Source organism: Oncorhynchus clarkii, chromosome 8, assembly GCF_045791955.1.
Source record: "Oncorhynchus clarkii lewisi isolate Uvic-CL-2024 chromosome 8, UVic_Ocla_1.0, whole genome shotgun sequence".
NCBI lineage: Eukaryota > Metazoa > Chordata > Actinopteri > Salmoniformes > Salmonidae > Oncorhynchus > Oncorhynchus clarkii.
Window position 1 is genome coordinate 32,248,534 of NC_092154.1, and position 12,888 is coordinate 32,261,421.

At 44.9% G+C, this 12,888-nt stretch overlaps 1 protein-coding gene across 1 annotated transcript; it reads left to right on the top strand.

Moving 5' to 3' along the window:
* The first annotated feature begins 5,389 nt into the window (after window positions 1-5,389).
* On the top strand, window positions 5,390-9,849 carry LOC139415637 (prostaglandin E2 receptor EP2 subtype-like). The gene is made up of 2 exons (XM_071163751.1): window positions 5,390-6,333; window positions 8,421-9,849. Exons 1-2 carry the CDS (start codon window positions 5,539-5,541, stop codon window positions 8,712-8,714), a joined length of 1,089 nt encoding a protein of 362 aa, XP_071019852.1. The 5' UTR covers window positions 5,390-5,538; the 3' UTR covers window positions 8,715-9,849.
* The last annotated feature ends 3,039 nt before the right edge of the window (window positions 9,850-12,888 follow it).

Consider the following 12,888-nt stretch of genomic DNA (forward strand, 5'->3'; position numbering starts at 1 on the left):
AAAACTGTGATTTTCCTGTGTTTTATATATATTTTCACACTATAAGGTTGGAGTAATACTGTGAAATTGAGAAAATTATGATAATGCCCTTTTAGTGTAAAAGCTGTCAGAAAAGACCGCCTGAAATGTCATCCTGTTTTGGTGGGATGGAGTTTTGGACAGCCGGTAAATGAGTTAATAGACCAATAAGAAATAGAGTTTGAAACCTCTCTGCCAATAACATCTAGTTTTCAGTTTCCCCCTCCCCACTCAGACCACTCCCAGACAGTCCTAGCAAAATTCTTGATTGATGAATTGCTCTTTGCTTGGGAGCATTTTTCCCCCTACTTTTTGCCCATTTTAATTGAAAACAATCACAGTAAGGCACTTAATTGTTACCCCGAAGTGATTTCATATATAGGTAAAAACGGCTACATTGGATCTTTAATGCGCGTTGGGTCAGTGTAAAGCAGTGTTCCAGGAAATTCCCATTCTTATCCAGAGTTGGTTAAAACCGATGAAGAACAAAATGGAAAGGCAGAAAAAACACAATATGCTCTTAAGTGATCAGTGATCACCCTGGGCACTTGACCAGCCAGCGGTCACATAGTGTTCAACCTCTGTGACCGTGACCAGGCAAGGGTTTAGGCCAAGCCCCACTCCAGAGAGTGACCGCTGCATTGAGCAACCTTGGCTGAACTTGCTGAACCGCTTGCGTGCGGTCGGAGTGAAATTCGCTTGTCCTGTGGTCATCACACACTCCCACTGCAGAGCACCCTGGGTAATAGCAGGCTCATTCTCTTTCTTTTCTCTCTCTCTCTCTCTCTCTCTCTCTCCCTCTTAGACTAAGGGGGAGGTAGGGGAGACATAGAGGGGAGGGAGGGAGAGACAGAGGAAGACTGGGAGGTCTGGTCTCCTCGTGGTCAGTGGCTGGACCTCTCTGTGTCTTGGCAGCCGTCACGTCTTTAGCAAAACCAACATGTTTGTTTTAGGATATCATCAGGTTTCTTATTTACAGGAACCCAACCTGTGGTCCGATAGTGTTCCCAAGTTCCTACCCCCTCAATGATGCCTCGTGAAGAGCTATTTTCATTGTCATCGAATCCTAAGGCTTGTACAAACTTGAGAAACTATAGATCCTATAACAGTATGCAACACTGTAGGATAACTCGGATCTGTTGATTCGTATATCTATTTTGGTGTAGGGAGATAGCAGAGGGGAGCATGCAATGGATGGTTAGACATACAGACAACCCAAATATGCTCTTACGTAAGAAAGTTCAGCTTTCAGATTGCAAGAAGAAAAATGCTGTTTTCTCTCGCCTAGAGTCAAATCCATTTCATACACTAGTAAAGCTCAACATAGTCTTATATACAGCATTGTCGTGTAAAGAGATTGAAGCCTACTATTACTGAAACTGGAAGCATATTTGGGACAGAGTATGTAAATACCAGTCATTTTGGACAGGAAAAGCCCTAGTTTCCCATTCAGTGAGCAGGTTTGTGGGCTTTTCTCTTCCCTACTTATTATAGGACAGCTCAACTACATAACCACATGTAATTATTTCAATGGAACAACATGCCTCTTGTCCACGCACACGCACACACACGCATACAGACACACGCACACGCACACACTGTTTGATTGAGTCCGCATGAACTATGACTTCGGAGGAGGGTGAACCAGGGCGTCTTGGGTTAAATAATAGTCTAGCTTAGGGACAGATTGTGTTCCCACTCAGTTGTCCCCAGTAACACAGACAGGTAAACCAACACCCCCCCATTTAAAACCTCAAACCTGGTCACCTAAGACCTCTCTTTCACAACATGTGTGTTTGCATAAATGCAAGAGGAGAGGAGAGAGGGAGAGAGTGTCTGAGGCCACAGTGTGTGTGTGTGTGTGTGTGTGTGTGTGTGTGTGTGTGTGTGTGTGTGTGTGTGTGTGTGTGTGTGTGTGTGTGTGTGTGTGTGTGTGTGTGTGTGTGTGTGTGTGCAAGCGTGCGTGCGTGCGTACGTGTGTGTGGGTAGGAATCCCATTTGTATTTTTATATTTATTACTGTGGTCCAGCAACATTAAGGCAGTTATTTAAAATATTACTTCACATTAAATGTAGTAACACTACCCAACACATTTAGTGTGTTCCCTCAGGTCACTACTCCACTATCATATATTTACAATACAACATCCATGTGTGTAGAGGGCGTGTATTATCATGTGTGTGTGTGTCTGTGCCTTTGTGTGTGTCTCTTCACAGTCCCCGCTGTTGCATGCAATGTATTTTTATCTATTTTTTCAAATCTGATTCTACTGCTTCCATCAGTTACCCGAAGTGGAAAAGTTCCATGTAGACATGGCTCTATGTAGTGTCTTTAGGATTGTGAAGAGACCTCTGGTGGCATGTCTTGTGGGGTATGGATGGGTGTCCAAGCTGTGTTCCAGTAGTTTAAAACAGACACCTCGGTGCAGTCAGCATGTCAACACTTCTAGTCAAATCAAGAGGTGTTGAAATCAATATCTCCTCCACTTTGAGCCATGTGAGATTTACATGCATATGATTAATGTTAGCTCTCTGTGTACATTTAAGGGCCAGCCGTGCTGCCCTGTTCTGAGCCAATTGGAATTTTCCGAGGTCCCTCTTTGTGGCACCACACAACTGAACAGTAGTCCAGGTGCGACAAAACTAGAGCCTGTAGGACCTGCCTTGTTGATAGTGTTGTTAAAAAGTCAGAGCAACACTTTATTATGGACAGACTTTTCCCCATCTTAGCTACTGTTGTATCAATATGTTTAGACCATGGAAGTTTAGAATCCAGGGTTATTCCAAGCAGTTTAGTCACCTCAACTTGCTCAATTTCTACATGATTTAATACAAGATTTAGTTGAGGTTTAGGGTTTAGTGAATGATTTGTCCCAAATACAACTCTTTTAGTTTTAGAAATATTTAGGACTAACTTATTCCTTGTCACCCATTCTGAAACTAACTGCAGCTCTTTGTTAAGTGTTGCAGTGATTTCACTCAAGGTAGTAGCTGACGTGTATAGTGTTGAGTCATCCAATACATTTTTGTACCTTTATTTAACTAGGCAGGTCAGTTAAGAACAAATACTTACTTTCAATGACGGCCTAGGAACAGTGGGTTAACTGCCTTGTTCAGGGGCAGAAAGACAGATGTTTACCTTGTCAGCTCAGGAATTCGATCTTGCAACCTTTCGGTTACTAGTCCAAAGCTAGGCTACCTTGCCACCCCATAGACACACAGGCTTTACTCAGAGCCAGTGGCATGTCATTAGTAGATTAAAAAAAGTACGGGGCATAGAGAGCTGCCATGGGGAATTCCCAATTCTACCTGGATTATATTGGAGAGGCTTCCATGAAAGAACACCCTCTGTGTTCTGCAACAGGTAACTCTTTATCCACAGTATAACAGGGGGTGTAAATCCATAACACATACGTTTTTCCAACAGCAGACTGGTTGATAATGTCAAAAGCTGCACTGAAGTCTAACAAAACAGCTCCTACAATCTTTTTATCATCAATTTCTCTCACCCAATCATAGGTAATTTGTGTAAGTGCTGTGCTTGTTGAATGTCCTTCCCTATAAAAGTGCTGAAAGTCTGTTGTCAATTTGTTTACTGTAAAATAGCATTGTGTCTAGTCAAACACCATTTTTTAAAGAAACATTTTCAAAGGCAATGCCATGACGTGCCCATTTCCATCACCAATTCAAGGACCTTCTATGCTAATGGCCAGTGATATGGAGATTTTGGAACACACAGAGAAACCAGGGGTCCTGACCTCCAGGGGGCCCCCATTGATTTTGTTAGTCACTCTCACTCAGATATCATTAACAAGGCATAAGTCATGGCAAATGGGTAGAATTGCAGGACATTCTCTTTAAACTGCAAAAATGAGTAGAACTGGGAACTGGCCAGAGGGAAAGAGAGAGAGAGAGACTCTGTCGCCTCTCTCCCTCCCTCTATCCCATCCACCCTCCCCTCTCTCCCTCATTCTCTCCCAGGCCACTGTGGTTCTTTAATTGCTGTGAATTATGTGGCTTCTGTTTCTGGGTGAGTGAGAAAGCACTTAGTGTGTGCTACCATGTTTGTTGGAATGTCTCTTTGCCTTCCAGACTCGTGGTCTTAGTCAGATGTCCCATTCGTTCAACATGTCAACAGAGGGATGAATGTGCTGTAGCATGTTACATCCACTTCCATGACCATGACATGACAGAATTAGTGGTCAAAAAGGGGGGCTTCAATCTTTAATCCACAGTGATATCATCACACACAAAATACACATAACCCTCTAGCACTACGAGTGCATATTGTAGGCCATAGCAATATCCAATGAAGTAGAACCTTTCTTGTCTCCCTTGTTATGTGTCTCCATTAGTCTTTACTGTCTTGAGTAAGCTAAAGCTGAATAGCCATAAGCATTTTGTAGTTGACAATATCCATGATAAGATCGCCATCTAGTGGAGAAAGTCCATAGCAGCCAACAGCTGAGCTGAATTCTGCTCTGAGGACAAGTCACATACCAGAAATGTAATCTGAAATACAGGCCTCTGATATACGTTTTACTATTTGGACCAGTATTCATAAATGGTTTCAGAGTAGAAGTACTGATTTAGGATCAATTTAGATTTTTAGATGAAAATGAATAAGATTACATGGACACGGGGCAGGAACTGATCCTATATCAGCACTTTGATGCTTGATACATACAGCCCCAGAGCTATTGGTTTGTATGGGATGGTTGACCATTGACAGCATAGATATAGAACTGATATATTGTCTGTGGTTGACAGTCTTACCTTAGGAACAGGGAGATGGGATAACTGTGATTCCTTCCATACATGTGAAACCTCTGTCAGATTGCGTTATCTATAATATATTAATAGCAACATTTGCCATTTAGTAGATACTTTTTTCAAAGTGACTTACAGTCATGTGTGCATGCCTTGTCTTCTACATTATCTTTATACTTTATCTTTATTCAGCATCTTCTTCATGAAAAAAACATCCCGGAAAGAACAGGAGGCTGGTTTGGGGAGGGCTGCTCATAGTAATGGCTAGAATGGAATGGTATCTAACACATGGAAACCATTTGTTGGATGTGTTTGATATACACGCCCAGAAATTCGTTTCCAGCCATTACTACCCTGCCACCAGCCACCTCTATTGACTTGTAGGCCTATACAAACGGAGGCTGCATAGGCCTACAAAAAATATATTTTTTAAATACAAATGAACAAAAAGCGAAAACAAATTAAATGCACGGGGGCGCCCTCTCTATTCTGAGTGGGCTGCCAGTGTGTGACAGTACTGCACTCTCAGCACCATAACACGCATGGTTGTGTGTGAGTGGGTGGGTGACTGGGTTGTGCCGGAAAGATTAACATCAGTTTTTGTTGACACCAGAGGAGCCAGCATGAGCCTCATTTCTCATGGCAGTGAAAGAGTTGGATGCGGACTTAATTCCTCTTTTGTTTGCACTTATGTGAGCAAAAGGGATATTTATCAGTTCAAGATTAGGGGAGTAGGCTACGACCAGTTGTTATGGAATACAATGATAGTATAACCTGCCATGACAGAGTCACTGTCTCGTCGGGGAATCCCTATATCTCCGCGGCAATCTTCTCTGCGGAGGTACTAGGCAATTTAATCGCCTTGGTCCTTTTGGAGATGCGGCGCCGGCGGCAAATTCCATCCTTGTTCCAGGTGCTGGTGACTGCACTGGTGACTACAGATCTACTAGGTTCCTTATCCATCAGTCCTCTTGTACTAGCCTCTTATACACAAAACAGGACCTTGGTAGATATGAGTAAAAACAGAGCAGTATGCGCCTACTTTGGTTTCAGCATGACTTTTTTCAGCCTCGCCACTTTGGCCATTCTGTGTGCCATGGCTTTGGAGCGCTACCTCTCCTTTGGACAGCCGTATTTTTACGAGCGGCACTTGACAAAGCGCTGCGGATATATCACCATTCCACTCATCTATCTGGTCTGCATCTTCTTCTGCCTAGCACCTTTTATGGGCTTTGGAGACTACGTCCAATATTGCCCGGGGACTTGGTGCTTCTTTGACATGAACCCAAACGTGACCCAACACAAAGTCTACGTCGGTGTGTATGCGTCATTGGCTCTTATCATGATTTCGACGACACTAGTTAGTAACTTATCTGTCGTCTACCATTTGATTATAATGTATCGGATGTGCAAAGCGCACCGTGGGGGAGTTACGCGACGGATACGGTTCTACCAAAAATCCTTCGCTATGACTGAGGAAGTGGAGCATCTTCTGCTACTGGTGTTCATAACAGTGGCTTTCGTCATATGTTCGTTTCCTTTAGTGGTAAGTAAGATCATTCGTTTCGATAAAGCTGGTCTAAATGTGGAATATATTGAGAAAGTCACATGTGCAGTGGAGGTTTTTCTTGTGGTCTTCCACATCACCACTTCTGCTTCTGCTACATCTAGAAATAAGCCATCATTTAAAATGTAACTTGCACAGAACAAAAGGCATAACCTACATGGAGCAATACCATTGACAAATTATTATTATTTATTGATTACATATTACCAGGGCCCAGAGGCAGACATTGATTTGGAGGCCCCAGGCAGAGACCAGTCTCAGGCCCCAATCTGAATGCACCTCATTGCTGCAGCTTAATTTAAATGAAAGTCACATTTGCAATCACATCACATGCAACAATGCATGGGAGCTCTGCCAGGGTGAAATAGTCCATTATTATGAACCAGTCCTTGGGTAATTAATAACATTTGTTTCTACTATTATGAGAAAAACTTGGATTTTAATATTGATATGAAATATATGTATATTGATCTATTATGAATTATGAAACCTAGGAGGCTCATGGTTCTTCTCACCCCTTTCCATAGCCTTACACAGTAATTATAACTTAGGAGTATAACATAACTTCCGGAGGACGTCCTCCAACCTATCAGAGCTCTTGTAGCATGAACTGACATGTTGTACACCCAGTGAAAGGATCAGAGAATGAATCTAGTACTGAAAGCATAAGCTACAGCTAGCAAGCAGTGCATAGAATGTGGTGAGTAGTTGACTCAAAGAGAGAGAAAGACAATAGTTAACCAGTTTTGTACAAATGAATTTATTCCAAAATACTTTGTTTCACTAGTTTAGCCTACTCAAACAGAGGGATGCTATGTTAGCTAGCTGGCTATGACTATCCAACACAACACTGGAACTCTTCCAAGTCAAGGTAAGCTTTTGGTTCTACTAATTTATTGCCATCTGGGCCCGCCGGTGTAAGTGCTAAACTGCTTATTGACACTGCAAGGTTACTGCATAGCGGGTTTACTAAAGCGTTAGTTCTATTAGCTATGTTGACTATGACATTACTTTAGTTAATATGGTGACAACAATGTAGGCTGTGTGTAGCGGTTATGATATGGTTTTGTTTGGAAAGGTTTTTTTGCATGGTCATATACAGCTGATGTGTTGTGCATTGAAGTCCACAAGCGAAGGGAAACTCTCGTTTGCAACTGTTGGACTAATGATTACACCCTATATCAGATAGATGCAGGCAAGAGTGTGCAAGCCGGTATTGAATGTGTCACTGTCTGTCACCTCAATTGTTTTCTATCGACCTGTGTGCACTACGTTGTAGACTTTCATTCATTGGCTAGGGTATAGGTAAAATTTGAGTATCATATCGTAGCCTAAACCTATTGCTGATACATTGAACTGGGTGAATGGATTATGAATGACAGTCATCCAATATGCTGTAATAGAAATAAGGTCATGCTCATGAAAATAAAAAATCTTTAAAAACCTTAAAAACCTTATCTTATATGGCATCGACCGCCACTGCTGGGCACAGTGGCCATGCAAAACCCCCCTCCCTTCCCATTTCAATCTTAACTTTTGAAGCTTCCAGCTGGTTTTAAAATTATGCAAAGCTCATGAGGTGCCTTTGTGATGTGAGGCCTGAAGGTATTTACTTTTCTGCCTAATGGTAAGACCGCCACTGCCAGGCCCTTTTAATTGATATTTTATTGAACCTTTATTTAACTAGGCAAGTCAGTTAAGAACAAATTCTTATTTACAATGATGGCCTACACCAGCCAAACCGGACGACACTGGGCCAATTGTGCGCCGCCCTTTGGGACTCCCAATCATAGCCGGTTGTGATACAGCCTGGATTCGAACCAGGGTGTCTGTAGTGATGCCTCAAGCACTGAGATGCAGTGCCTTAGACCGCTGCGTCCTACTTACTGTAGTTTTCTTGCACCTGTTATAGCCTAAGTCTACTTACTACTACCAAGACTACCTGGATTGCAATAAATAATAATGAAACATTTGGTCTGTCCTAATTGATGACCATTATATGGTTTTGTTGATTTTGAAATTCTGAATAACCGACTGTGATGCCTTTTCCCTTTTCCCCCATATAGCTCCGTGTGTATGTCAACTTTACAGGCAGGTCAAAGGAGAGCCATGCCACCGACCTCGCTGTGCTTCGCCTGCTGTCCTTCAACTCCATCATCAACCCTTGGGTCTTCATCATCCTCAGGCCATCAGTGCTGCGCTTCCTCTGGAGAAAGCTGACACTGAGTAAGGCCCAGAGGCCTCCAGAGGCCTCCACATTCCCCCAGGAAAAGTCTCTCCCAGTTGGGCCCAAACTCCCTCTGCCAAGCCCACTTATCGAGCTCCAGAACGACGATGTGGAGGGAGTGGACAAGACATAGGGCACGTTGGAGCGGATCACTTTCGTCATGTCGTTGACCATCATTGGTCACCGTCTTTCAAAGTGTGTTGCATTATGGTTATAAAAATGGTCTGTCTTGTGACTACATGTCGACAGCATGAACTTCACAAAAATCATGTGATCAAATGTCATGCAGTTCTTGATGAAGTCGTCTTCAAGTCGCTGCAGTTGCTTCTCACCAACTGCACCATGCAGCCATTACCTGCATTGTGCGAGGCACTATTGGTCAACCAATCATTCTTTAAAAATGTTTTTGACCCACGCGCATGTGGTCAGATACATGACTGAAACAGGAATCAACTTTGAACGATTCTAAAGTTACAGGGGATACAAATGAAAAGTGATATTTGAGAACTCTCAAGAACCAATGAATTGTACACAAGTTATGTTTCCAGTTTGTGAGTGTGTGATATGGGGGTACAGAAAAGTGTATTTTGATATTTATACAGACAAACTTTTATAAACAATAGCAGCTACAAGTTTGTTGACACTGCCATGTTGATCTTAGCTTTGCTGTTGGAAACTACAGTGTCCGACTTTTGGCTGTCGCAGATACACCTCCTCCGACTTCACTCCACGACTTTGGTCTACAGTGGGTTGCTTTCGCCCCCTACCACTCAAACAAGCCCATAGTGTCAGGCATATTGGACTAGGGGGCCAATGACCCACTCTTGAAGGATTTAAGATAATAACCCTCTGACATCAGCAGGAGCCCAAGAGGTCACAGGAAGTGATTTGTCAGACATCCACTGACTGGTTGAAAGGACACCCGGACACTGAAGTGCAGTGTCTTCAATAATATAGGGGACATTCACTTACTGACTTCCATGTCTGACACTGTAGTTTCCAACAGCAAAGCTCAGATCAACATGGAAGTGTCAGCATACATGTAGCTGAGATTGGAATAGATCTAGGAAGAGATCAGACTTTGGGGTCAAATCAAATCGAATCAAATTTTATTGGTCACATACATGGGTTATACCCACACAATATGCATTTGGAATAGGACTTAGCATTTTAAGAATTCATTATGTGTCTATTTCTATAATTGATTTATTAAAAAAGCTTTATTTTCAGCACTTTATAGGACTAAAATTAAAATTTTGACCAAACTACTTCTGGATGAATGGGTCGAGTATTTACTGTATTTATGAAGGTCAATGACAATCACAAGTCGGCTAATCTTAAACTGGCTGTTGATTGGAGAACCAAATATAATGTGTATGTATTGTATTGAATGTTTGCATTATGTCACACCCTGATCTGTTTCACCTGTCTTTGTGATTGTCTCCACCCCCCTTAAGGAGTCGCCCATCTTCCCCATTATCCCCTGTGTATTTATACCTGTGTTCTCTGTTTGTCTGTTGCCAGTTCGTCTTATTTGTCAAGTCAACCAGTGTTTTTGTGTCTTAGCTCCTGCTTTACCAGTCTCTATTTTTCTCGCCCTCGAGGTTTTGACCATTGCCTGCCTGACCACTCTGCCTGCCCCTGAGCCTGCCTGCCAACCTGTACCACCCCTAAAACTTGGCGGTTAGCAGTGCCGCCCCACCGACCACTCCACCTTCCTGGAAGTCTTGTTTACCTCCCCCGGAATGCTTTAATGGAGAGCACCTGTCGGGTTTATTTTCAGCCCTCCTCAGATCACTCCAAGATAGCCAACCTCATCACGCTGATGTCTGGGAAGGCTCTCACCTGGGCCACCGCCGTATGAGAACAACAGCCGGCCATGTGCATGAGTTTGGAGGGGTTCATGGGGGAGGTGAGGAAGGTTTTTGATGCCCCATTCTCCGGGAGAGAAGCTGCCTAGAAGCTAATCCAGCTCCGGCAGGATACCCGCAGAGTGGCCAACTATGCTGTGGATTTCCGCATGTTGGCCGCGGAGACTGCGTGGAACCAGGAAGCACTGTTCGACATGTTCCTGCACTGCGTCTCGGAGGAGGTTAAGGACGAGCTTGCTGCTCGGGATTTACCCACAGATCTTGACTCCCTCATGGCTTTGACCATCTGCATCGATGGGCGATTGTGGGAATGACGGATGGAGAGGAAATTCGATTCCGCTCCCACGTCCAGGGACTTAGAGCACTGGACGGGTGCTCTATTGGTCAGGTCACCCATAACACCAATCCCATCAAACTATGTGTATCAGGGAATCACAGCGAGACCATTCTCCTGGCTCCAGCGACACAATCCCCTCATTCCTCTTGGTCTATAAAAAAATGAAATAAAATAAAAATATCCCAATGACCCAGGGCAGTGATTGGGGACACTTCCCTGTGTAGGGTGCTGTCTTTTGGATGGGACGTTAAACGGGTGTCCTGACTCTCTGAGGTCATTAAGGTTCCCATGGCACTTATTGTAAGAGGAGTGGTGTTAACCCCGGTGTCCTGGCTAAATTCCCAATCCGGCCCTCAAACCATCACGGTCACCTAATAATCCCCAGTTTGGCTCATTCATCCCCCTCCTCTCCCCTGTAACTACTCCCCAGGTCGTTGCAGTAAATGAAAATGTGTTCTCAGTCAACATACCTGGTAAAATAACGGATAAATAAAAAATAAAAAATTAACTGGTCTACGGGTGCTATCATGGGCTTGAGTCTGTTCTGCCACGCCCATTGTCTGAAGTCGGCGCAATCTGCCCCTGGACATCTTCCTGGGGGCTCGGAAGTTGCCCCGGACCTCTCAGCCATTCCCACGGAGTACCAGGACCTCCGGCAGGTGTTCAGCAAGTCCCGGGCCACTTCCCTTCCGCCACACCGCCTCTATGACTGCGGGATTGACCAACAAGCCGCCCCTTGGATGTCTGTACTCTCTGTCGGGACAAGAGACCAAGGCTATGGAGACCTACATTGGGGACTCCCAAGCTACAGGATATATCCGTCACTCTTCCTCTCCCGCTGGGAAAGGTTTCTTCTTCGTGGAGAAAAAGGACAAGACCCTGCGCCCATGCATTGACTACCGGGGACTCAATGACATTACTGTGAAGAATCATTATCCGCTACCACTCATTTCCCCGGCCTTCAAGCCGATCCAGGGGGCCATTGTTTTCTCCATGCTGGATCTACAAAACGCCTACCACCTCGTGCGGATACGAGAGGGGGACGAGTGGAAGACCGCCTTCAACACAGCTAGCAGCCACTACGAATACCTGGTCTGGCCTTTTGGCCTCACCAACGCCCCTGCAATGTTCCAAGCTCTGGTGAATGATGTTCTCCGTGACATGCTGAACCGGTTCGTCTTTGTCTACATTGATGACATCCTCGTCTTCTCCCACTCCCCCCAAGAACACGTGCTCCATGTCTGAAAGGTTCTCCAGCACCTTCTGGAGAACCAGTTGTTTGTTAAGGCAGTAAAGTGCGAGTTCCATTGCTCCACCATTCCTTTCTGGGCTACATCATCTCTGCTGGGAGTGTCCAGATGGATCCCAAGAAGGTGAGGGCGGTGGTGGATTGGCCCTACGTCCAGGGTGCAGCTGCAATGCTTCCTGGGGTTTCGCCAACTTTTATCGCCACTTTATCTGGGGTTACAGCACCCTGGCCTTCCCCCTGTCTGCACTCACCTCTACCAAGATTTCGTTCACGTGGTCATCTGCCACTGACCGGACGTTCCGGGACCTTAAACACCGCTTCACCACTGCTCCTATCCTGGTTCATCCTGACCCTTCCCATCAGTTTGTGGTGGAGGCCGATAATAAGGATGTCGGAGTGGGGGCTGTCCTGTCCCAACGTTGTACCCTGGACCTTAAGCTGCACCCCTGCGCCTTCTTCTCCCACCGCCTCAAAGCCACGGAGAGGAACTACGATGTGGGGAATCGGGAGCATCACGCGGTGAAGATGGTGTTGGAGGAATGAAGGCACTGGATAGAAGGGGAGGAACATCCGTTCATTGTGTGGACCGACCACAAAAACCTGGAGTATCTCCGAACCACCAAGCGCCTCAACTCCAGGCAATCGAGATGGGCCCTGTTGTTTACCCGGTTCAACTTTTCCTTCTCCGACCGGCCGGGGTCCAAGAATGTCAAGCCGGAGGCCCTGTCTCACCACTATAACCACACGGTTACCACGCCGGAGCCCGAGACCATCCTATCCACCTCGTGTCTGGCGACGGCACTCAGTTGGGTTATAGGGAAACCGGTCCGGGAGGCGCTGTGTTCCCAGC

What these genes read in the sequence shown, in the direction of transcription:
- LOC139415637 (XM_071163751.1), top strand. Translation starts at nt 5,539, where the DNA reads ATGGAATACAATGATAGTATAACCTGCCATGACAGAGTCACTGTCTCG. An exon ending in TATGTTCGTTTCCTTTAGTG is followed by an intron (nt 6,334 to 8,420) that starts GTAAGTAAGATC and finishes TCCCCCATATAG; the next exon opens with CTCCGTGTGTATGTCAACTT.